Source organism: Bombina bombina, chromosome 8, assembly GCF_027579735.1.
Source record: "Bombina bombina isolate aBomBom1 chromosome 8, aBomBom1.pri, whole genome shotgun sequence".
Taxonomy (NCBI): Eukaryota; Metazoa; Chordata; class Amphibia; order Anura; family Bombinatoridae; genus Bombina; species Bombina bombina.
In genome coordinates, this window is record NC_069506.1 from 41,580,492 (window position 1) to 41,607,174 (window position 26,683).

At 38.4% G+C, this 26,683-nt stretch overlaps 1 protein-coding gene across 1 annotated transcript in view; it reads right to left on the bottom strand.

The window, feature by feature from the left end:
- The window catches only part of ARHGEF16 (Rho guanine nucleotide exchange factor 16), a 206,553-nt gene that overhangs the window by 103,101 nt on the left and 76,769 nt on the right, over positions 1–26,683 (bottom strand). Inside the window, exons 2-3 of the mRNA XM_053690341.1 lie at positions 14,200–14,777; positions 13,421–13,472 (exon numbers count right to left, since the gene is read on the bottom strand). Coding sequence (XP_053546316.1) covers positions 13,421–13,472; positions 14,200–14,757 — 610 coding nt within the window. The 5' untranslated portion in view covers positions 14,758–14,777. The remainder of the gene's footprint in view (positions 1–13,420; positions 13,473–14,199; positions 14,778–26,683) is intronic.

The window sequence follows — 26,683 nt, forward strand, 5'->3', positions numbered from 1 at the left end:
GTGTAGAAGACGTTCCTTCTTTGAAGAAGGATTTGGACACAAGGATGGAACAACAATCTCTTGATTGATATTCCTGATAGTGACTACCTTAGGTAAGAACCCAGGTTTAGTACGCAGAACTACCTTGTCTGAGTGAAAAATCAGATAAGGAGAATCACAATGTAAGGCTGATAACTCAGAGACTCTTCGAGCCGAGGAAATAGCCATTAAAAACAGAACTTTCCAAGATAACAATTTTATATCAATGGAATGAAGGGGTTCAAACGGAACACCCTGTAAAACGTTAAGAACTAAGTTTAAACTCCATGGCGGAGCAACAGTTTTAAACACAGGCTTGATCCTAGCTAAAGCCTGACAAAAGGCCTGGACGTCTGGATTTTCTGACAGACGCCTGTGTAACAAGATGGACAGAGCTGAGATCTGTCCCTTTAATGAGCTAGCCGATAAACCCTTTTCTAAACCTTCTTGTAGAAAGGACAATATCCTAGGAATCCTAACCTTACTCCAGGAGTAACCTTTGGATTCGCACCAGTATAGGTATTTACGCCATATCTTATGGTAAATCCTTCTGGTAACAGGCTTCCTAGCCTGTATCAGGGTATCAATAACCGACTCAGAAAAACCACGTTTTGATAAAATCAAGCGTTCAATTTCCAAGCAGTCAGCTTCAGAGAAGTTAGATTTTGATGTTTGAATGGACCCTGTATCAGAAGGTCCTGTCTTAGAGGTAGAGACCAAGGCGGACAGGATGACATGTCCACTAGATCTGCATACCAAGTCCTGCGTGGCCATGCAGGCGCTATTAGAATCACTGACGCTCTCTCCTGTTTGATTTTGGCAATCAATCGAGGAAGCAGTGGGAAGGGTGGAAACACATAAGCCATCCCGAAGTTCCAAGGTGCTGTCAAAGCATCTATCAGAACCGCTCCCGGATCCCTGGATCTGGACCCGTAGCGAGGAAGTTTGGCGTTCTGGCGAGACGCCATGAGATCTATCTCTGGTTTGCCCCAACGTCGAAGTATTTGGGCAAAGACCTCCGGATGAAGTTCCCACTCCCCCGGATGAAAAGTCTGGCGACTCAAGAAATCCGCCTCCCAGTTCTCCACTCCCGGGATGTGGATTGCTGACAGGTGGCAAGAGTGAGACTCTGCCCAGCGAATTATCTTTGATACTTCCATCATTGCTAGGGAGCTTCTTGTCCCTCCTTGATGGTTGATGTAAGCTACAGTCGTGATGTTGTCCGACTGAAACCTGATGAACCCCCGAGTTTTTAACTGGGGCCAAGCCAGAAGGGCATGGAGAACTGCTCTTAATTCCAGAATGTTTATTGGCAGGAGACTTTCCTCCTGATTCCATTGTCCCTGAGCCTTCAGAGAATTCCAGACAGCGCCCCAACCTAGTAGGCTGGCGTCTGTTGTTACAATTGTCCAGTCCGGCCTGCTGAATGGCATCCCCCTGGACAGATGTGGCCGAGAAAGCCACCATAGAAGAGAGTTTCTGGTCTCTTGATCCAGATTCAGAGTAGGGGACAAGTCTGAGTAATCCCCATTCCACTGACTCAGCATGCACAATTGCAGCGGTCTGAGATGTAGACGTGCAAAGGGTACTATGTCCATTGCTGCTACCATTAAGCCGATCACCTCCATGCATTGAGCTACTGACGGGAGTTGAATGGAATGAAGGACACGGCATGCATTTAGAAGCTTTGTTATCTGTCTTCTGTCAGATAAATCTTCATTTCTACAGAATCTATAAGAGTCCCCAAGAATGGAACTCTTGTGAGAGGAAAAAGAGAACTCTTCTTTTCGTTCACTTTCCATCCATGCGACCTTAGAAATGCCAGAACTAACTCTGTATGAGACTTGGCAGTTTGAAAGCTTGAAGCTTGTATCAGAATGTCGTCTAGGTACGGAGCTACCAAAATTCCTCGCGGTCTTAGTACCGCCAGAAGGGCACCCAGAACCTTTGTGAAGATTCTTGGAGCCGTAGCCAATCCGAATGGAAGAGCTACAAACTGGTAATGCCTGTCTAAGAAGGCAAACCTTAGATACCGGTAATGATCTTTGTGAATCGGTATGTGAAGGTAAGCATCCTTTAAATCCACTGTGGTCATGTACTGACCCTTTTGGATCATGGGTAAGATTGTCCGAATAGTTTCCATTTTGAACGATGGAACTCTTAGGAATTTGTTTAGGATCTTTAAATCCAAGATTGGCCTGAAAGTTCCCTCTTTTTTGGGAACCACAAACAGGTTTGAGTAAAACCCTTGTCCTTGTTCCGACCGCGGAACCGGATGGATCACTCCCATTAATAACAGATCTTGTACACAGCGTAGAAACGCTTCTTTCTTTATCTGGTTTGTTGACAACCTTGACAGATGAAATCTCCCTCTTGGGGGAGAGAATTTGAAGTCTAGAAGGTATCCCTGAGATATGATCTCTAGCGCCCAGGGATCCTGAACATCTCTTGCCCAAGCCTGGGCGAAGAGAGAGAGTCTGCCCCCCACTAGATCCGGTCCCGGATCGGGGGCCCTCGGTTCATGCTGTCTTTGGGGCAGCAGCAGGTTTCCTGGCCTGCTTGCCCTTGTTCCAGGACTGGTTAGGTTTCCAGCCTTGTCTGTAACGAGCAACAGCTCCTTCCTGTTTTGGTGCAGTGGAAGTTGATGCTGCTCCTGCTTTGAAATTCCGAAAGGGACGAAAATTAGACTGTCTAGCCTTAGCTTTGGCTTTGTCTTGAGGTAGGGCGTGGCCCTTACCTCCTGTAATGTCAGCGATAATTTCTTTCAAACCGGGCCCAAATAAAGTTTGCCCCTTGAAAGGTATATTAAGTAATTTGGACTTAGAAGTTACATCAGCTGACCAGGATTTTAGCCACAGCGCCCTACGTGCCTGAATGGCGAATCCTGAGTTCTTAGCCGTAAGTTTGGTTAAATGTACTACGGCCTCCGAAATGAATGAATTAGCTAGTTTAAGGACTCTAAGCCTGTCCGTAATGTCGTCCAGCGTAGCTGAACTAAGGTTCTCTTCCAGAGACTCAATCCAAAATGCTGCCGCAGCCGTAATCGGCGCGATGCATGCAAGGGGTTGCAATATAAAACCTTGTTGAACAAACATCTTCTTAAGGTAACCCTCTAATTTTTTATCCATTGGATCTGAAAAAGCACAGCTATCCTCCACCGGGATAGTGGTACGCTTAGCTAAAGTAGAAACTGCTCCCTCCACCTTAGGGACCGTTTGCCATAAGTCCCGTGTGGTGGCGTCTATTGGAAACATCTTTCTAAATATTGGAGGGGGTGAGAACGGCACACCGGGTCTATCCCACTCCTTAGTAACAATTTCAGTTAGTCTCTTAGGTATAGGAAAAACGTCAGTACTCGCCGGTACCGCAAAGTATTTATCCAACCTACACAATTTCTCTGGTATTGCAACAGTGTTACAATCATTAAGAGTCGCTAAGACCTCCCCTAGTAATACACGGAGGTTCTCCAATTTAAATTTAAAATTTGAAATATCTGAATCCAATCTGTTTGGATCAGAACCATCACCCACAGAATGAAGCTCTCCGTCCTCATGCTCTGCAAGCTGTGACGCAGTATCAGACATGGCCCTAGTATTATCAGCGCACTCTGTTCTCACCCCAGAGTGATCACGCTTGCCTCTTAGTTCTGGTAATTTAGCCAAAACTTCAGTCATAACAGTAGCCATATCTTGTAATGTTATCTGTAATGGCCGCCCAGATGTACTAGGCGCCATAATATCACGCACCTCCCGGGCGGGAGATGCAGGTACTGACACGTGAGGCGAGTTAGTCGGCATAACTCTCCCCTCGCTGTTTGGTGAAATTTGTTCAATTTGTACAGATTGGCTTTTATTTAAAGTAGCATCAATACAGTTAGTACATAAATTTCTATTGGGCTCCACCTTGGCATTGGAACAAATGACACAGATATCTTCCTCTGAATCAGACATGTTTAACACACTAGCAATAAACTTGCAACTTGGTTACAATCTTATTTAACAAAAACGTACTGTGCCTCAAAGAAGCACTAAATGATTAAATGACAGTTGAAATAATGAACTGAAAGACAGTTATAGCATCAATCCTTAAAAACAACACAACTTTTAGCAAAGGTTTGTTCCCATTAGTAAAGTAACAATAATTAAATTTGAAACATAAAAATTACAGAGCAACGTTTTTAATCACAGTCAATATATAAGTCTCACAGCTCTGCTGAGAGAATCTACCTCCCTCCAAAGAAGTTTGAAGACCCCTGAGTTCTGTTAGAGATGAACCGGATCATGCAGGAAATACAAGAGTAACTGACTGGGAATTTTTGATGCGTAGCAAAGAGCGCCAAAAACGGCCCCTCCCCCTCACACACAGCAGTGAGAGAGAAACGAAACTGTCACAATTAAAACAAGCAACTGCCAAGTGGAAAAATAATGCCCAAATATTTATTCACTCAGTACCTCAGAAAATGCAAACGATTCTACATTCCAGCAAAAACGTTTAACATAATAAATACCTATTAAAAGGTTTAATGTACTTTTAACAGAGTAATTCCGGTGAAATACCATCCCCAGAATACTGAAGTGTAGAATATACATACATGTCATTATAACGGTATGGCAGGATTTTCTCATCAATTCCATTCAGAAATAAAAACTGCTACATACCTCAATGCAGATTCATCTGCCCGCTGTCCCCTGATCTGAAGCTTTTACCTCCCTCAGATGGCCGAGAAACAGCAATATGATCTTAACTACTCCGGTTAAAATCATAGTAAAAACTCTGGTAGATTCTTCTTCAAACTCTGCCAGAGAGGCAATAACACGCTCCGGTGCTATTGTAAAATAACAAACTTTTGATTGAAGTTATAAAAACTAAGTATAATCACCATAGTCCTCTCACACATCCTATCTAGTCTTTGGGTGCAAGAGAATGACTGGGGGTGACGTAGAGGGGAGGAGCTATATAGCAACTCTGCTGGGTGAATCCTCTTGCACTTCCTGTAGGGGAGCAGCTAATATCCCAGAAGTAATGATGACCCGTGGACTGATCACACATAACAGAAGAAAGGGCAAAGATGCAAGCTGATGTTTGTTCAAGAAATAATCTTTTGAAGAATAAGCAGAGGATAATGAATAGTGATTCGTCCAAAACTACCTTTGTCACTAGATATAGCAACCAGTACCCCATAGTGTGTGATATTGTAAGGAAACTCTTCCCAATTTTGCTGGCTGATGACAAACTTAAGAAAATCATGAAGCAAGGGTGTAGGTTCTCTTATAGACGAGGGGTATCTATAGGTAACATTCTTTTGCCCACAAAGTTGCCCTTAAAAAGTGGAGGGGCTACTAATTCTTGGCTAACACACAATGGCACCTTTAGATGTGGGAGCTCACGGTGCAAAGCCTGTGATTATATTCAGGTTACAAGTAAATTTGTTTCTTATTCTACAGGCAATGAATATACAACCTTACAAAGTGTGAATCGCCCAATGAGCTATGTGTTTTATTTGGTTTCCTGTGTCTGCTGTAAGATGCAGTACCTAGGCCTCCCCACTAGGGAGGTGAGGTCTAGAATTAGTGAACACAAACAAATAATGGTAAAGAATGTTCAGCAATGGCTACCCATTTTATTCATAAACATGAACAAAATGTTAATTCATTTAAATGGCAGGAGATTGAGAGAGTACTTACCCCAAAGAGAGGTGGAGATAAAACTAAAATCCTCTATCGTAGGGAAGCCTTTTGGATTATCAAGTTACAGGCACGTCTACCCAAATTAACTCTGTATTTGATCTTATAAATCACTGGGAGTAACTGTTTTATGCTCTCAAGGTTATTCAGAATGTTTCATATATCCAGAAGCTATGATGTATTGAAATGTGATAGAACCTTAAAAATGAATATTAATAAATATCTATTGTTATTAAAAACAAATAAAGCAGACAAGGAGCCTGTATGCAGGGATAGGCAAATTGAGCCTGATTTAAGTAACTGGATAAGTGAATACACTATAATAAGGCTATATATATATATATATATATATATATATATATATATATATATATATATATATATATATATATATATATATATATATATATATATATCTCAAGGATCAAATCGAGGCTTGCACCTGTTCAGAAGGTTTAAAAGCTTAGAGGGAGACGCAGTTTGAGTATCTATGATTACGGGGAAACAAAAAAATGCGTCAGTGACATCATATCGCCCCTCAATCTCTGTTTTAAATGATTTTTCTTCAATAAAGATTTTTTTTTTTTAAACTTTGGTAGGAGCCGGTCTGGAATACTGTTTGTTTGCATTTGTATCCGGTCATTGAAGTTGTCCACAGGGCTCTCCGTAGGTTACAAATGCGAGGCATCATGGCGGAAGGAGTGGATTGTTTGCCACAAGGAGAAACAAGGTCTCCAATGGAACGGGACTACCCGCTGTGAGTAGCAGTAACCAGCGTCTGGGATTTGCCATCATCAACAGCAGTACCGTGAGTCATAAGTCTGAAAATACTTTTGTGTTGCATCTTTGTGTTACTGTTCTTTGTTTAAATGGCATAGTGGTTACTTTATATACAGGGCTGATGGAACTTTTGTTCTGTTTTTGTTAAAGATTAGAAATAGACTAAATCATACAAAAGTAATATTGATATGTATGTATATATATATATATATATATATATATATATATATATGTGTAATATGTATATATAGATGTATGTGTGTGCATATATATATATATATATATATATATATATATATATATATATATATATATATATATATATATATATATATATATATATATATATATATATATATACACACACATACATACACACACATATACACATACACATACATATACATGGCATTTTCTAATTTCTAAAGCTCTGTATAACAAATTTTTTTAAACCATTTAACTTTTTTTTAGCACAAATCACATCATTTGGAGTTCACAGACACACTCTTTGAAAAACCTCCAAAATTATGTTTTTTCTCTATCTCTTTTGCTGAGGACAAATAGGCACAAATATAAATAACTGAGCAGATGTCCTGGTGGAACTCTTGTTTTTGGTCTCTTTTGCTTTAGCCAATTAGAAACCAATTACTGTGTAGAGTGTTCTGACATTAAATTCAAAACTACATTTTGACGATTCAGATAGTGTATGCAATTGTAAACTACTTTTCTATTTTCCTCTTTTATTAAAAATTTGCTTGTTCTATTGGTATACTTTTTGAAAAACAGAATTTATGCATTCCTGATAAATTACTTTCTCTTACAGGTGTATTCAGTCCACGGATTCATCCTTACTTGTGGGATATTCTCATTCCCTACAGGAAGTGGCAAAGAGAGCACACAGCAAAGCTGTCCATATAGCTCCCCTCAGGCTCCGCCGCCCCAGTCATTCGACCGACGGTTAGGAGAAAAAGGAGAACCATAGGGTGCAGTGGTGACTGTAGTTATTGTAAACTAAATTTGAACCTGACTTAAATATCAGGGCGGGCCGTGGACTGAATACACCTGTAAGAGAAAGTAATTTATCAGGTAAGCATACATTCTGTTTTCTCTTACTTGGTGTATTCAGTCCACGGATTCATCCTTACTTGTGGGATACCAATACCAAAGCAATAGGACACGGATGAAGGGAGGGAACAAGTCAGGTAACCTAAACGGAAGGCACCACTGCTTGCAAAACCTCTCTCCCAAAAATAGCCTCCGCAGAAGCAAAAGTATCGAATTTATAAAATTTGGTGAATGTATGCAGTGAAGACCAAGTTGCTGCCTTACAAATCTGATCAACAGAAGCCTCATTCTTGAAAGCCCATGTGGAAGCCACAGCTCTGGTGGAATGAGCTGTAATTCGTTCAGGAGGCTGCTTACCAGCAGTCTCATAAGCCAATCGGATGATGCTTTTCAACCAGAATGAAAGAGGTAGCAGTCGCTTTCTGACCTCTCCTCTTACCAGAATACACAACAAACAAGGATGATGTTTTTCTGAAATCTTTAGTTGCTTTTAAATAGAACTTTAAAGAACGAACCACATCAAGATTGTGCAACAGTCGTTCCATCTTGGAAACTGGATTAGGACACAGAGAAGGAACAATGATTTCCTGGTTAATATTCTTATTAGAAACCACCTTTGGAAGGAAACCAGGTTTAGTACGCAAAACAACCTTATCTGCGTGGAACACCAGATAGGGTGAATCACACTGTAAAGCGGATAGTTCAGAAACTCTTCGAGCAGAAGAAATAGCAACTAAAAACAAAACTTTCCAAGATAATAACTTGATATCTATGGAATGCAAAGGTTCAAACGGAACCCCTTGAAGAACTGAAAGAACTAAATTTAGACTCCATGGAGGAGACACAGGTCTATAGACAGATTTGATTCTAACTAAAGCCTGTGCAAACGCCTGAACGTTTGGTACAGCTGCTAAACGCTTGTGTAACAGAATAGACAGAGCAGATATCTGTCCCTTTAAGGAACTAGCTGACAGACCTTTCTCCAAACCTTCCTGGAGAAAAGACAATATCCTTGGAATCCTAATTTTACTCCACGAGAAACCCTTGGATTCACACCAACAAAGATATTTCCGCCATATCTTATGGTAAATTTTCCTGGTGACAGGCTTTCTGGCCTGTATCAGAGTATCTTTAACTGATTCAGAGAAACCCCGCTTAGCTAGGATTAAGCGTTCAATCTCCAAGCAGTCAGTTGCAGAGAAACTAGATTTGGATGCTTGAAAGGACCTTGTATTAGAAGATCCTGTCTCTTTAAATAATAAAAGGCATACACTTTTTTACCAAATCATCAAAAAACATCCGATCGTAATGAAATTTTCACCACATGATCCTCATGCCTTGAAATAATTGCACACAAGTTTTGAAATCGTTTAACCCCTTAATGCCCAAACTGGAGCAAAATGAAGTAAATACCCAGTTTAACCCACTACAGTACTATGCCACAGTCTTTGCTGTGGCTTTACCTTCCTTTAGGGTTATCTGCAGGTGTAAAATAAGCCTCCCTGAAGTCCTTCTGAACTCTAAAGGCTCTGCACATGAAGCTGCGTGGAGCTGTGTTGCAAATCAACTGCGCAATAGAGGCGCGAAAATGAGGCCCCTTCCTCCCTCACTCCAGAGTTATGGGGCCTTTCTGAGTCAGAATAGCTGTCTTATACAATGCCAGGTGTAAAAAATTCCCCAAAAGTGTTTCCAACGTTTAAAAACACTTAATAAATAAAAGATTACGTTAATAAAGTAATCGATTTAGCCCATCACAGTGTCTGTCAGTATTAAAGCCCTTAACTGAAGCCATCATTCTATACTGTGTCTCAGAAAATGGCTTACCTTCCCTCATGGGGTTTCTATCAGTCTTCTAGCACTACCAGGTCTTGTTAGAAAAAATGACTGAACATACCTTAAGCAGTATAAGCCTGCAAACTGTTCCCCCCAACTGAAGTTCTCCTGTACTCAACAGTCCTGCGTGGGAACAGCAATGGATTTTAGTTACAACATGCTAAAATCTTTTTCCTCTCAGCAGAAATCTTCATCACTTTCTGCCTCAGAGTAAATAGTACAAACCGGCACTATTTTAAAATAACAAACTCTTGATTGAAGAAATAAAAACTGCAAATCTAACACCACATACTCTTTACCCTCCCGTGGAGATGCTACTTGTTAGAGCGGCAAAGAGAATGACTGGGGGGGCGGAGCCTGAGGGGAGCTATATGGACAGCTTTGCTGTGTGCTCTCTTTGCCACTTCCTGTAGGGAATGAGAATATCCCACAAGTAAGGATGAATCCGTGGACTGAATACACCAAGTAAGAGAAAATAAAGCTAGGTAGGCTTATATGAGCGTGCACATGTATTTACCACTCTATGGTAGCAGTGTTTGCAACTATATATAACATTTCCACAAACATTGTTGCTAATGCTGGTGCTTGAGCATGCTCCTATGGTCTTGTGAGCCAACCCAGGTTTACCCTTCAACAAAGTATACTAATAGAACAAAGCAAATTTGTTAACAGAAACAAATTGGAACATTATTTCAAATTGCGCACTCTGTCTCAATTATGAAAGTTTAATTTTGACTTTACTGTACACTTTAAGTGAATGCTATACAGTGTTTCTAGGGAGAAGTGGTACAAGTATACCTTTCAAAGGTGTTTTACAGTAAAAGCAGGCAATATAAATAATAATATGTGTATTGCAGTCACCATCAGCCAGTTAACAGGGTGTATTTTGAATCCTCTCTATGAACAATTATACGCATACAGTTTTGTTAAATATACTGACTGGTGGAACGCTCTAGTTTTTCTAATTTATTTTTGTAGGATTTGTGTAATCGTTTTATTATTTTAGTTACCTTATATACTCCCAGGTTGTATATTATTATGATTACAATGTTTCATGTTTTACTTAAAAAAAAAATAACAGCTTTTTGTTGAACTTTCAGCTTTTGGTCATTCAAATAAATACTCTAGACTGTCTTTTTTTATATGTAAGATTTCAAAGGGTATGGTAATTTTTCATGAAAAAAATAAATTTTAAAAAAGACTGTACTTTTTGTGGAAAGGGAAAGTCAAATATTACAAAATAAAATAATAATTGTGCTTTTGTTTATTGGTCATATAAAAATGTCTCCATTATATAATTTAATTATCTAATAAAGACGCTCTATGCTTTCATTTCTCAACCCCCATAATTACAAACATTAAAATGACAAGACATCTCTTTATTGTACTGATAAACATAATAATTTTACTCCAATAAGTGTATCCCTCCTTCAAGCATTTCAAGTACCTTGTCATTATTCAATTTTTAATACAAGTTTTACAGGTGTACAATTAGGATATAGGGACACTCCCTATCATTGTTTGGATTAAAACTGCCAAAATTAAATTCCACTTTACAGATTTGCCTTGAGTATTATAATCTCTTTGATTGGTAATTATTTTTATTTTAAAAGGTTAAACACATTATCCTTTTTATAGCGATGTAAAAAGGACTAGATTACTAGTGTAGAACTGAATGACATACACACATTTAAGATTTGATAGTACTGAGTGTAGGGGATATATTTCGCTAAAGAATGTCATTAAAATGTCAAAAGACTTTGATAATTTATAAGATATCTTTTCAGTACTTCTGCAGGAATATTTTTTTCCAGTTTACCACTCAGATGTGTAATAAACCACCACAATGTTTCCAAACCCACCTGCTGGACATCCTGTCTAGGATTAAACTTCTAATTTACACGATGGGGTAGATTTATCAAAGGCTTTCGCCAGCCTTCGACCCCCTACGACTGCAGGTAACCTGCAGTCCGTATTTAACAAGCAGCGGCCATCAGATCGCTGCTTTCCTAACCTTTCGCTACCTCTTAGTTGGCGAATTTCAATCTCCCCCGGTCTCGTCCAACCGGGGATATTGACAGCTCCTGCCCGCGTGCGATTGGCTGTGCACGGGCAGGGGGTGGGATTGCACACGAGAGCGCAAAATAGCACTCGTGTGCAAGGCTGAATTTCCGGCAGCAGAATTCAGCCTGCCAGAGGCGAGCTGTGGTGGACAGGGGTGCGTATGTGCCCTTTTGTCCGCCACAGCTTGATAAATCGACCTCTATCTGTTATGCTATATTTCCCTGTCTTTCAGTATGTTCTCATAGAAAGATTTTAAAAACTATGAGGAGGTTGACTTGATAATTAGATTTTTGTTTTTAATTTGTACTCTATCTGAATTGTGACTATATATGCAATAGTTTTTACAGTTAGTCATTTGCATCTCTTGGGGGGTAATAAATCTATAATTTAAAAGGACTTACAGATAGATAGATAGATAGATAGATAGATAGATAGATAGATAGATAGATTTCCTACCTTGCTGAAAGATGAGGGGGGATGCAGTATACTTTAGAATACAAACTATGCAAACAATAAAGCGATGGTTAACAAATGTATTTGAACTTAAAGGGACATGAAACCCAAATTTTATCTTTCATGATTGACAGATCATGCAATTTTAAACAATTGTCTAATTTACTTCTATTATGAAATGATGTTCATTCTCTTGGTATCAGGAGCGTGGACATATTTGGAGCACTAAATGGCAGCAGTTTTGTAAGAATGTTATCCATTTGCAAGAACACAAGATGACAGCACTATTTCCTGCCATGTAGTGCACCGGACAGCTACCTAGGTTTCTCTTCAACAAAGAATACCATGGGAACAAAGGAAATTTGATAAAATAAGTAAATTAGAAACTTTTTAAAAATTGTATGCTCTGTCTAAATAAAAAAAGAACATTTTTGGTTTCATGTCCCTTTAAGGACTAAGACAGAATATTGACGGGTTAACCGTTTTTTTGCATAGAGGAAAGGTCTTTACAGGTTACTTATAATGAACGCATTACCTGTTGGCATAAAGTTATAAGTTAGGAGTAATATTTTAGGAGCCATGGCTCTTTGGTTCCTGGTGTTTAACTGCAACAAAGTGCCTCTGCCTTTGGGCAATTTCTCTTTCTATGTGATGTCATTAATACATTGTCATTATACCTAAGTAAGAAAACGGCAGACAATGAGTCTGAAGCTGATCTAATATAAAGCCAGTGTTTAACAGAGTACAATTTGTTTTAGTTGCGATTATGTACCATTAAGTCCTACAAGAGAACAAAGCTGTGTGTGAAAAGTGAATATCACAGGAAATACTTGATTTGTCTGCAATCATGACTAATCCAGCTATTACCCCAATAAAACAAGAAACCTTGTCATGTTTTATTTCTTCAGTTGAGCAGGTTATGTAGGAGAGAGCACATGTATGCAAGGGATGGGCAAAATCACTCTTCCTCCTTGACATCCATTCTACCATTGAAATGCTTTGAATGTAGATTTTTTTTTTCTCACAGAGGCAAAAAGTGTATTAATATAACCGTGTTGGTTATGCAAAACTGGGGAATGGGTAATAAACGGATTATCTATCATTTTAAACAATAAAAAATCTGGACTAGACTTTCCCTTTAAATTAGGTCCAAAGGGAAAAAAATGCTTTTTTTTTTTTCATTTTAGACTGTCAACATTAGGGGAGTTTCAGCATTTAAACACACATTTTATTATTAAAAGGGATATGAAACTCCATTTTTCTTTCATTATTTAGGTAGAACATACAATTTTAAACAACTTTCCAATATATTATCAAATTTGCTTTTATTCTCTTGGTATCCTTTGCTCAAAGAGCAACAATGTAAATCTGGGAAGTAGCTAAACACATCAGTTGAGCCAATGACAAGGAGCATATTTGTGCAGCCGCCAATCAGCAGCTACGTTGATTTTCTTTTACTTTGTAGTCCTCATCACACAATGCATGTTCTTAATCAATAATAAAATATGAAACGTCACACTTACCATCTTTGAAGGAACCTGCGTGCCTCTGCATTTTTTTTCTTCCAAAAGTTTTCTACAACAAAAATAAATATAGTAACAAACGTAATTATTATATTCCCTTTAAACTTACTTTTTCTCCTTTAATTGACTACCACTGTTGATTGGTTCACTGGCGTTGTCTGCTTGGAACCAGCAGTTCTCTGTGGTACTTTAATTATGTGTTTAACCCATATTTAGGGGTTAAACACATAGACTTGTCACATGCTCACATTAAACACTTAAATTAACACTTAAAACTAAATACTTTCAATGAATTATCACAACCACGCTAAATATTGCTGATATTAGGTCAATAGCCTTTTTTTCTCTCATTGTTTAAAAAATAAATTAAAAAAAAATGATGTTAAAAACTTACCCTATCTGTAAGGTAAGTATATTGCCTCCAGCCACCCACAGCACAGGGCTTTCTTCAAGGAGGTGACGTTTCAACCTCTAGACCAATAGCCGTGCATGTTAATTTACATCCTAGCACGACTATTGCTCTAGAGGTGTAAACATCACTTCATTGCAGACTGCGCTGTGCCGTGGGCGGCCGGAGGCGCAGTGTTAGCGATGTGCTTTCCTTACAGATAGGATGAGTTTAGCATCGTTTTTTATGAAACAATGACAGAAACTAATATTTTTAGTGATGGTAAATCCTAGCGTTTGTTATACGCTTGGATTTGCCATCACTTTAAGCAGTAAAAAAAACCATATATAACATTATAGTATAGGTTTAATAAATGATTAGTAATGCATACCTTGGATCTACCAGGGCTCCGTGGGGGAGGTGCATTTGGATCTTCAGATACTGGTTTTAAAGTTGATATAGGCTTTTGCGGTTCATCATCTTCAGGGTTCTTAAATCCTTTCATAGCAGCCCTATAAGACTGATTTCTTAGATTTCTTTTCAATGTTCCACCAACATCTGGATCATCTTCTGGAGAGTCCAAACAAATATCTGGAGCAGACACCCTCTTGGGGTCATTGCGAGCAAAATCTTTGCTAAAAGTTGTTGCAGCAAAACTGTGATGACGTGGAACCTTGGTCCTTGTAGCTACCGCTAAGCCTTTTGGGATCATTTGTTGAGTTCCAACCTTTAGGGCAGCTGGACTCTGTGTGCTCAGAATTATTCTGCGGGCTTCCACAGGAGATGGAGTAGGGTCTGGCAAATAGGAGGCATTATCCAAGGCATCTAAACTTTTCCGCTGCAGAGAGGAGGTGGACCTGGCACTTAACTTAAAATCTGTACCATTCTTTTTATCTAATAGAAGGTAAGATTTCTCCCCTACTGAAGGATCAGAGTGTCGATTGGACATGTTTCCAGTTGGATGTGGTCCTAGAGAACAAAATTAAGTAACTATATTATTTAGAATGCAGTTAATATATAGGTATTTCAGATGTGTAATAATAATAATATATAAATTATACACACATAAATATATATATAAAAAAAATATATATAAAATATATATAAAAATATATATATATATATATATATATATATATACACACACACATATACATATATATATATATATATATATATATATATATATATATATATATATATATATTTGGTTTGTTGCCAATACCTCCTGCACACACACACACACATATATATATATATATATATATATATATATATATATATATATATATATATATATATATATATATATATATATATATATACACACATACACATACACACCCACACCCACACATTAAACAAATAAAATTATATATATATATATATAAAAAAAAATGTGTGTATATATATATATATATATATAATTTTATTTTTTTAATGTGGGTGTGGGTGTATATATATATATATATATGCAAAATAGTAATGTGTATGCACTCCCACCATCAAACCGTATCAGCCAAGGTGCTGTAATGGCAATCAGATAGCAATTGTAGAATTAAGCACACTCTGGTCTTCAGACATCAGTGACAAAAAGGTTTATTTTGTGATGTTTCGGAACTGGTGTGAGGGCAGCTAGCTCAAAAAGATAAGTAATCCGTGGAAACCGGAACAAATAATTGCAGAGGCTGTTTAAATACAGCTGATTATCAATCAGCTGTATTTAAACAGCCTCTGCAATTATCCGGTTTCCACGGATTACTTATCTTTTTGAGCTAGCTGCCCTCACACCAGTTTCCTGCAGCAAACTGTTTCCACTCTCAACGGATTTTACTTCACTTCCCGCGGTTTGTCTTACATGTGGGCTAACACCAGGAGGATTTCTCTTTACCATTTATTTTAAATACAGAAATAAAGCTGTTTTTTTACCAGATACTAAATGTGTCCCTGATACATCATTTTCAAAGCATTGCAAAATCTCCATAGAGATCCTTAAACAACTTCAATACCAGTGTGTGAACTGGTTACACACATAAAGCACATACCATACTCCAAAGAGGAGAAGCCTTTCAAGAAATAAAAGACAAATTTCTACACCATGGAAAATGGAAATAGATGGCGCTGGTCTTGGTAAGAAATCACTTTCTCTAATAATAGAGAGAAAAGGACTTGATATACGTATTAAAATCCAGTGAATAATGTGCAGTATACTCACTCCTTAAGTAGCATGAGTTCAGCTTGTGAGAAGTGTCTCTCTCTGTAATTATGGTGATGTGATTCCAAAGAAAGTATCAGATGGGCTAGGAGTGGAATGAAAACTCCATCAACAGTGTATTAGACCATTCATAACAAATTAAGTAGTAACTTACTTATTGGATATAGTAAGTCCGGCTCAACTTTTACCTGCTTTTATCATTGCTCTTGAAAAAGACGCTTGTGCGTTGAAACGCGTAGAGCTGAAATAAATATATGTTTTTTATACAACAGGAGATTGCTTTCCTTTTTCTTTCTGCTGTGATGAGCCGGACTTACTATATCCAATAAGTAAGTTACTACTTAATTTGTTATGAATGGTCTAATACACCGTTGATGGAGTTTTCATTCCACTCCTAGCCCAGCTGATACTTTCTTTGGAATCACATCACCATCATTACAGAGAGAGACACTTCTCACAAGCTGAACTCATGTTACTTAAGGAGTGAGTATACTGCACATTATTCACTGGATTTTAATACGTATATCAAGTCCTTTTCTCTCTATTATTAGAGAAAGTGATTTCTTACCAAGACCAGCGCCATCTATTTCCATTTTCCATTTGTCTATACAGTCCCTGGGGAGAGACTGAAAGAGGGCAGCGGTCGTTTCTTTATAAGGAGAGTATTGTTTTTAGCTCATTGTGTTAGGCATTTTGTTTGTTAACACCTGACTTTTTGCTGTACACATACCATTTGCACTATTGAAAGTTCTACACCATACTCCAAAGAGGAGAAGCCTTTCAAGAAATAAAAGACAAAGTTCTACACCATACTCCAGAGTGGAGAAGTCAAAATACAGCTTTACCACAGAGGGATTTCATCCCCCCCATGCTTCCAACATACCTCATATGTTTGAGGTTAAAAAAGGTGAGCAAGTTTTATCTCTCTTTTTTACCTTATTGCTATAGTGCTGACATTCTGCACCATAATTAGTTTTTGTTTGTTTTTTCTCCATTCTTTGTGCGCTGAACTCTGAAACCCCATTCTTCACCCTACATTTCATGTTCCATTTGATGATAGTGGAATACTCAGAAACTAGCAGCCATTGAACTATATCAGGAGGAACTTTTTTGAAGCAAAATAAACACTTGCCATATACACAGCGCAAATCAAAAAAACACTTGACTACTATATATATAACAATGAATTGTGTGTTCCGATTAAGGATTCCCCTCGGTTTCTTCTTACACGTATACAAAAGAATCCTCAAAACTGGGGAGTAAATGATCCCAATGAAGGGGTGTGTAGAAAACAAACAGTTAATTGTTAAGTAGTGTCCACAGTCTTAGGTGTCAGAAAAGTTTTCCTGCTACGGTTGTCCGTGTGTGCTTAGGGTTCAGGGATGATCAGGTTGTGAATGCCATGGATGTCTTACCCTCCGTTAGTCCGGTGGGATGCCTGGGCACGCTGCTGTACTTCCTCTCGGATGGGCGAAGCAAGCCCTCCCGGGCGGGTGCAGTATGCGTGTTCTTCTTGGCGTGTGCGATATCCGGCTTGTCTTCCTATTACGTCACCCCAGGCGTCTGTCGGCTCAAGTAGATGATCTCACTTGGAGAAGGAGTAGTGGAAAAGCAGGAAATGTAGACTGATTCCTAGCCGGGACTGCAGCTCGAGCAGCGGAATCAAAGCGGTAAACCCCACCGCTAGTATGCAAACAGGCAAAGAGAGAGGTACGCTTGCTCACAGTGGAATTGCTGGAAATCATGAATTTATTTGAAGACCAAATAAGTACAGGTACAGGTATACAGGGTCACAGTTAGGAATGCCTGACGCGTTTCGCGCATGCGTACATGCGCTTCATCGATGTACGCATGCGCGAAACGCGTCAGGCGTTCCTAACTGTGACCCTGTATACCTGTACCTGTACTTATTTGGTCTTCAAATAAATTCATGATTTCCAGCAATTCCACTGTGAGCAAGCGTACCTCTCTCTTTGCCTGTTTACTATATATATATATATATATATATATTTTTTTTTTTCTTTTTTTTTTCTTTGCTATACCCTCTTTTTTTCACCTAAGCAGACATACTCGTCCCAACGAAGAGAGACAGAAGCGCTCCTACCCGCAACTACCAATTGGGTAACTTTCCCGCACCAACGTCACCTACAGAGGAGGAGTCAGACGCGGCATCACCCGCGCTTCCCAAGGACGTCACACAGCACAGCTAACCGGACGACTGTACTTCCGAAGGGACAGAAATAATAGAGAGCAGCGCGGACCGCCGCGAGGACAAAGAGCGATTGCTGGTGAGTTGATACCGCATTCGTAAAGATACAGCATTGAGGACTAAGAGCGTTTGCTGGTGAGTTGATACCGCATTCGCAAACACAGCTTTTAAGACACAGTATCGTCTACAGTACTCACTTTGTTCAAGATTGCTCGCATCAAATTACTAGCAGACCAGACAGAGAGAGGGGAGAGGCTCAAATAACTAAGCAATATACAGCTTTTTGTTCAACAGCTACATATAAGGACTTCCACATAACCTTTCTAGCCAAGTACCACTTAACAACCTAGGACTGTGTACATCTCCTGTTGTTTTTTCTTAACCAATTGCTTAGCTTACAGCCCTATGGTTGCACTATTTGATAGACACAGGCATTACCAATATGGCTGATCTACATGAGGCTACACACACACTTCCCACAGGGGTAATAAATGATGAAAAACGCCGCCTCATTTTAGCATCAGCTTTACAAGGAGGGAGCTCACCTACTCTAGAGCCCAAAGAAGATAATATACCACACTTGTTCTCAGAATTGGAAAAATTGAGATACAAAGAAACCAATCTGTGGTGGGACATTGAATTTTTGGAATTGTATGTAAAAGAGGCTAAAGTCCCTAGGGGCCTCCGCATGAAAAAATGTCCTTCTTTTGCACAACAGAAACCTGAATTCATGGAGGAGTGGAATCATACTTTAACAAGATGTTCAATGACTCTAATGAATCAATTACTGAGGCATAAAAAGTCTGAAAGAGAACAATTGTTGTTACAAATTAATGAGATCACATCCATTATCAAACCATTTGAAACCACAACTCAATATAAAGATTACACTGCACAATTAGAGGAAACTATATCTAAATTAGATTTAGACTTATCCAATAGGAAAGTATCCAAATACAATAGAGACAGAAAAGATTACGATCTTAATATAGTATACTCATGGCAACAACACAAACCTACAGGGGGCAGCAAATCAAAAAAGACAAAGGGCAACAGACATCGCAATCGGACGAAAAAGAAAGTTACTTTTTCAAGCATAGACACAGATGCAGGCACCTCAGAATGCAGTCAGGCAACTACCAACACCAGCCAAGAATCTTTAATATTAGAACAAACTGTCCCCCCAGAATTACAATTAACCAACACAGCTAGACCAGCTTTAGCCACATTAGTCAAAACACCAAAACAGACTAGTACACCTAAAAGTACTGCCAAGACACATAGATACCCCAGCAGGGCAGCCTCCAAAACAAAGAAAAAATAGATAATGTCATAAACCTATCTGATCATTCTCTTTCACTAGCACAAATATCTATCTTGAATAAAGGTCTCACGTTTGCTCCTAGCACTGACTTTGATGTATTTTCTACAATGGTAGATGTGAACAGATTAGTACGTAAATTCACATTAAAGAAACACTTTTTTCATGCAGATAACACTTCCACCTCCCCTATCATCACAGACCCCTATCCCAATAACCCTAATATAGGACTAACCTACAAAGACCAAAGTACCTTTAATTCACTCATATCCCTACAAAATAATGATCAGAGACACACTCCAGCACACACCGGCAAGGCTAATAAAGATAACTCCTATTTTTACCCCATTCAATCTAGGAGTCCCTGCATAGAAATGTATCAAGCAGTACAAAGAGATATTATTAAATTACATGATGAGACAAAGACATTACACAATACATTTAACAATATCTCTCGCATGGAGAGACTGGCTTTGAAACAATTACAAGACAACCCCAACATAGTGATTACCCAAGCGGACAAAGGGGGAGCCGTAGTGGTACTTAATACCACTGATTACCTCAGGGAAGTCAATACCCAATTGAATGACGACAACACATACATTAAGTTAAATTCAGACCCCACACTTGGGTACACTAGGGAACTTGTGGATTTTTTGGATACGGCACTGGAAGAGGGTTTCATCACACGTGAAGTTTTTGAACGTCTTCTTATAGATGACCCACTGATACCTACTTTCAGGGTCGTTCCCAAAATCCACAAAACACTTTCCAGCCCACCAGGGTGTCCCATTGTGGCTTGCATGGGCTCTCTATGTGAAAAACTAGGAGCCTGGTTGGACTCTATCCTACAACCCATAGTAACATCTCTTCCGGGTTACATAAGAGACAGTACACATTTACTCCAACAATTGGAGAAAGTTGAATGGCATCCTGACTATCAATGGTTAACCATTGACGTGTCAGCCCTATATTCCAGTATACCCCACGATAAGGGACTAGAGGCCATGAAAAATATTATCATGAGGTACACAAATTTCTCCATAGAATACATTGACTTTTTAGTCTCAATCACAAGGTTCCTACTTACCCACAACTACTTCATCTTCGGGGGAAGCTTTTATTTACAGAAATGTGGCACAGCCATGGGGGCAAAATTTGCCCCCGCTTATGCAAACTTATATATGGGCTGGTTTGAGCTCAACCATATATTCTGTGAAGGCTTCCCCTTTGAAGACGGAGTAGTTGTGTATGGTCGCTTCATAGATGACCTGCTGTTCATCTGGAACAAGGACAGCCATAACAGTGCTGTCTCTTTTGTGGACTGGTTAAATACCAATGATCTTAATCTGAAATTTACCCATGCCATAGATGATAACACTATCCCATATCTAGATCTCCAACTAATAGCAGGTAATCAGAAAAATATAACTACCACCATATTCAGAAAATCCCTATCTAGGAATACTATCCTTAGAGCGGATTCCTGTCATGTGGGCCACACCACCAGAGGCATACCTAAAGGCCAGTACATTAGAGCCCGCAGGAACTGTTCCAAACTCCAAGAATATAATATTCAAGCAAACCTTATCACTACAAGGCTACAAGAAAGAGGCTATAAAAAAGACCTCTTATTATCAACAGCCAAAAAGGTCAGTGAAATGGATAGAAAAAAAAAACTACTCTCAGGCTTTTACAAACAAAAAGACACAACCACCCAAATCACCTCACAAACTAACAATGTAGTGTTTTCAACAGCCTATAGCAAACAATACCATAAAATCTGTGACATAGTCCTAAAATACCTACCGATACTTCAAAGCGATAACCAATTACAAGACATTACCAAGAAACACATTAGATGTGTAGCTAAAAAGGCCCCTACTATAGGCGAAAAAAAATCAAAAAACATTTTTTCAACAAACCAAGTACATCTACCAACTGGCTATCTGTCTCAAATGGCTTTTACAGATGTGGTCACATCTGTAAAAGCTGCAATTACACCAACAAAACAGAGCATTTCACATCCTCACAAACAGGTCTTACTTATCGCATCAAACATCGAATAGACTGTACCAGTACCTATGTCATCTACCTAATAACATGCCTACAATGTTCGGCTCAATACATAGGACTCACCTCTCGTCTTTTAAAAGACCGTATTAGGGAACACCTCCTCTCCCTAGATGAAGACAAACCAAAAACTCCAGTCGCTAAACACTTTAGAACTCATGGACTACACACAAAACATTTGTTTCACTTCATAGGTATTGACCATATTAGAAGGGACATCAGGGGTGGTGATAGAATGGGTAAATTACTTAGGCAAGAGGCATTCTGGATCTTTACTCTTCAAACCAAATATCCCAATGGCATCAATAAGAGACAGGACCTAGATTTATTTTTGGACAAGTGATGAGGCACAGTGCATCCCCCCCATTGTCATACACTTGCCCATACTTAGGACCCTGGCCCCCCTTTCAAACAATCGTGAACCAGCATGTCATCATATACTTGACCATTGTCACAGTACTTAAGTCTGAATATGAATTTAGCCCATCCAGGTTGTTGATATATCCAATATAGGAAGTAGATACTCATCCACAGATTCATTTAGTAAATTTGATTATATATCTTACTTCCTTGGAAGGGAAATAGAGTAGACTGTAGGTAGATAATTCGTAAAAGAATTTTATGCCCTTCTACATTTAGCTACACTGCATAGGCCGGCCCAAATCATATATAGATTATTAGACATCTGCAGATTAGGCAAAAACATTACTAATAGAGGTACAAGTTGTAGCTTTTATAGAAGAGCAGTAAAGTAAAGAAAAGGAAAAAAAATAAAGTTTTATTATTTGTTTAGCCACACAATTTTTTACTTTTGTTCATTTTGTCATATACAAGCAAAAACCTTTTTAATTAATTTTTCTATTACTTATCCTTTCCCCCCCTTTTTTTTAGACATTTAATGAGCTCCTCTAGTGTTAAACTTATACATGAGTTCCTCATGTATATGGTTCTTTAGTGTTCTACATATTATTATTCAGTAGAATTGGCGGCCGCATCCCAATAGTCAAAACACAATGTTCTTTTAATTTTTCCTTCTTTCAATCACTAACCATCAAATCTGACATTCATTAGTAACCGTCAGCTGTTACCATCAATATTAACCAACAATTTTATTTTATTTGATTGTTTGTCATTTTAATTAATTTTCTTTTTCCTTTTAAGAAATTAATCTTGACTCCAGCGGCATAGCTACAGACATCCACGCCATTCTCTTCTTATTTTTATTTTTCACAATTAGGTAGTTTTCTTTACATATTAGTGCATAACTCATATATAAGTATAATTCCCCTTTCTGATTATTATCAGTTGAGAAGGAATGTTATGCAAGTAAGCAACAATAAGCATGCACTTTATAAACAAAAAAGTTTTTATTTTCTCCATTTGCACTTGTAACACAAACTAGATTATTTGTTATTCATGAGTCAGGCACAATATGCTTAATAGCACCAGCACCTGGTCAAATGTATTTTAAAACGTTCCTGATTGGTTAACACTTTGTATATCACCTCACCTGTTGAACACACATGTATGATCTCTGATGAAGCGCATTGCACATGCGCGAAACGCGTCAGATCAATGATACCTCACCTTGTATACCACTGAGTGTTCAATCACTTATGCCTGAATAAACCACTTGGTTGAAATTGATCCTGCAGTCTTCAATCTTTTGTAGTTCCAGTATATATATATATATATATATATATATATATATATATATATATATATATATATATATATATATATATATATATATATATATACACACACACACACATATACATACACACACACATATATACATACATACATACATACACACACGCACACACACAGAGAGAAGTGCACTCACAGGAATGAACAACCAGCTCAATACCATGGTTAGCCTGTTCTATGGCGATTTACCACCTGGGTGTAACTTCTTTTAGTCCAGTAATGCTTTTCACAGAGTAGAACTTTTCTGTAGTATATCAGTCTGATCCCAACTATTACGGTCAGTCCAGCGCTGAAATACCAGGCAATTCCTCTCTGAACAAGGAACACAGCAACCCCAGACGATCGTTTCGGCCTTCATTGGGCCTTGTCAGTAAGGTGTAGCTATATTCCTCTAAGCACACTGAGCAAGGAGTCCACATCTGGTTGCCCCTTTTTCCCATAGGGAGACTAAATACACACAGAGAGAAGTGCACTCACGGGAACGAACAATCAGCTCAATACCATTGTCAGCCTGTTTTATGGCAATTTACCACCTGTGCTTAGAGGAATATAGCTACACCTCACTGACGAGGACCAATGAAGGCCAAAAGTCGTCTGGGGTTGCTGCGTTCCTTGTTCAGAGAGAAATTGCCTGGTATTTCGGCACTGGGCTGACCGTAATAGGCGGGATCAGACTGATATACTACAGGAAAGTTCTACTCTGTGAAAAACATTACTGGGCTAAAAAGCTGCACCCAGGTGGTAAATCGCCATAGAACAGGATAACAATGGTATTGAGCCTGTTGTTCATTCCTGTGAGTGCACTTCTCTGTGTGTGTGTGTGTGTGTGTGTGTGTGTGTGTGTGTGTGTGTGTGTATATATATATATATATATATATATATATACACATACATACATACACACACATACATATACACACACACATATACACATACATAAAAGCACTTTCTCAACTTTTATCACTGCTCTTGAAAAAAACGAGTTTGCTCGTTGAAACGCGTAGAGCTAATTTTATTGCGTCTATTGAGATTTGTTTTAATACATGTTTGTTTTTTAACAAATATTTGTTGCTGCTTTTTTGGAATTACCAAACAATCGCCATAACCACTTTGTAAGGAGCTGGATTCCGTTTTCTTCGGAGTATATTGCACATAATCTACATCATTGAGTACAACATATACCAGTGAAAGTTTATTATTTTCAGCCACGTTCACACCAAGAAAACTAAAGACTGAAGCTTTATTTCTTATTGAAAATCTGTGACAACAGATGAAGCTAGACTGGATTATAATTGAAAGTCCTGATCAATCGAAGTAAAGAGAAGAGATTTCTAGGAACTGCGCCTCTACTTCCAAAACTAAACTAACCCTAGCTAAGCTTATAAGCTGTGTGAACAGTGATGCTTTGGCGTAAAGGGAATCTGCTGAAAAGCAGACTTGAAGTAAAAAAGTGTGTCATTGTGAACCTCATTTGCATATCTTATCCAGAATCCTTTGCTGCATTGGAAACAATGTAATTCAGAGGTGTTCTGTGGGAAAAAAACAAGCCTTCTGGCCTGTTTAGATTTGTTAATGACCTACACAATGAGTTATTTTTTCTACACACACACACACACACACAATCAAGACTAAGGTTTTCAAATGCCTGACTTCAACCATTGTTAATATGTTCTTAAAGGAATGTTATACTGCCAACATTTTTAAATCTTATTTGTTATAGAATGTATTTTTTTTATTACTGATCTTAGCTATTTGTTTAATGTCCAAAATAAATTAAATACAAAGATAAAGTCCTGCTTGGGATACAGCCATTTTGCAATCATTCATAGCCGCTAACCATCTTTTAAAATGGACAGTAAAGTCAAAACTACACTTACATGATGCAGATATATCATGCAACATTCCAATTTACACCCGTTATCAAATTTGCTTTGCTTATTGGTATCCTTTGTTAAAGAGGATACCTACATACACGCAGAAATAGTAATATATAAGTGGGAGCTAGCTTCACATATAAGTCTCTCGTAATTGGCTAACACAATGTGTCCAGCTAGCTCTCAGTAGTGTATTGTGGCTCCTAAGCTTACCTAGGTTTACTTTTGAACAAAGGAGATGAAGAGAACACGTACAAAATGCATATAGTTTATTACCATTATTCATTCCAATCACCTAAATTATCTTATCGTTTTCTTTTTTTCTACAATTAATATAACTGATTATTATATTAGAAAAGAGAAAGTACTGTGTTTAACCCTTGTGAGCCGAATGTGTTTTATGGCAGTCCACAGTCCCGTATTAACTATTAAAGGCGATATAGCGTAGTGGCACTCATCAAACATATACACTGTGTACAAAAGAATTCCACTCTATATATAGTAATGGTTTGTTCCTTTAGGAAATGTATAAGCGTGACTCACCCACAGCGACCATACAATTTTCGTCTGGCGAGTATCCACTGTCCGCGGAGATAGAGCCGTCCAGGTGCTCTAACTGCTCGTCGACTACTCTCAAAGAGTGGCTTAATCCTTTTCGCCGCCGCTCATCGGGTACTGCTCCTGCAGTTACCACAGCTGTGCGGCTCTTCGTTTAGCCGGTTCCGGTTTGCCTCTAGGTGCAATCGGCCAATGAGAGTCCATATGCTGGGTCACGTGGTGGGTGGTCAGCCAATCCAGTGTGTTGTATGTGCTAAAGAATTCCAAATTATATCGCCCGTAAAACTGTGTTGCTCCGTAGCTTGGGAAGCACTTGATCCCCCCTCAGATGCCTGGATATTACTTGAGGATAAAGGGTATCTGAAAGGATTCCTTGTAATCCTTGTTGTAGGTATCAAAAAAAAAAGAGGAAAAAAGCAGGCGATCCCAGTATCCTTTTATAAATAACAACAGCCTTTATTCTTCATATTAAAATGTTAACATGATACACACAATAAGAGTATCAGGTTTTACGTGTTTCGGCTAGGTGCCGTACTCATAAAACCTGGTTTTATGAGTACGGCACCTAGCTGAAACGCGTAAAACCTGATACTCTTATTGTGTGTGTCATGTTAACATTTTAATATGAAGAATAAAGGCTGTTTTTATTTATAAAAGGATACTGGGATCGCCTGCTTTTTTCCTCTTTTTTTGATTATTATATTTCTATCATTATATATCTTCAAATGAGACCAGACAAATAATAAAGCAAAAATTACATTTTTTTTATTAAAAATAAATCAAAACCCCAAAATCTAGGCAACAGATAAACTATATATCTAACATTAACAGGTAGGATATGATATAATTTTGCTTTAGGATTTGCTTTTAGAAAACAGAAATTGGAAAGGATACGTAATTGTGCAATGTATT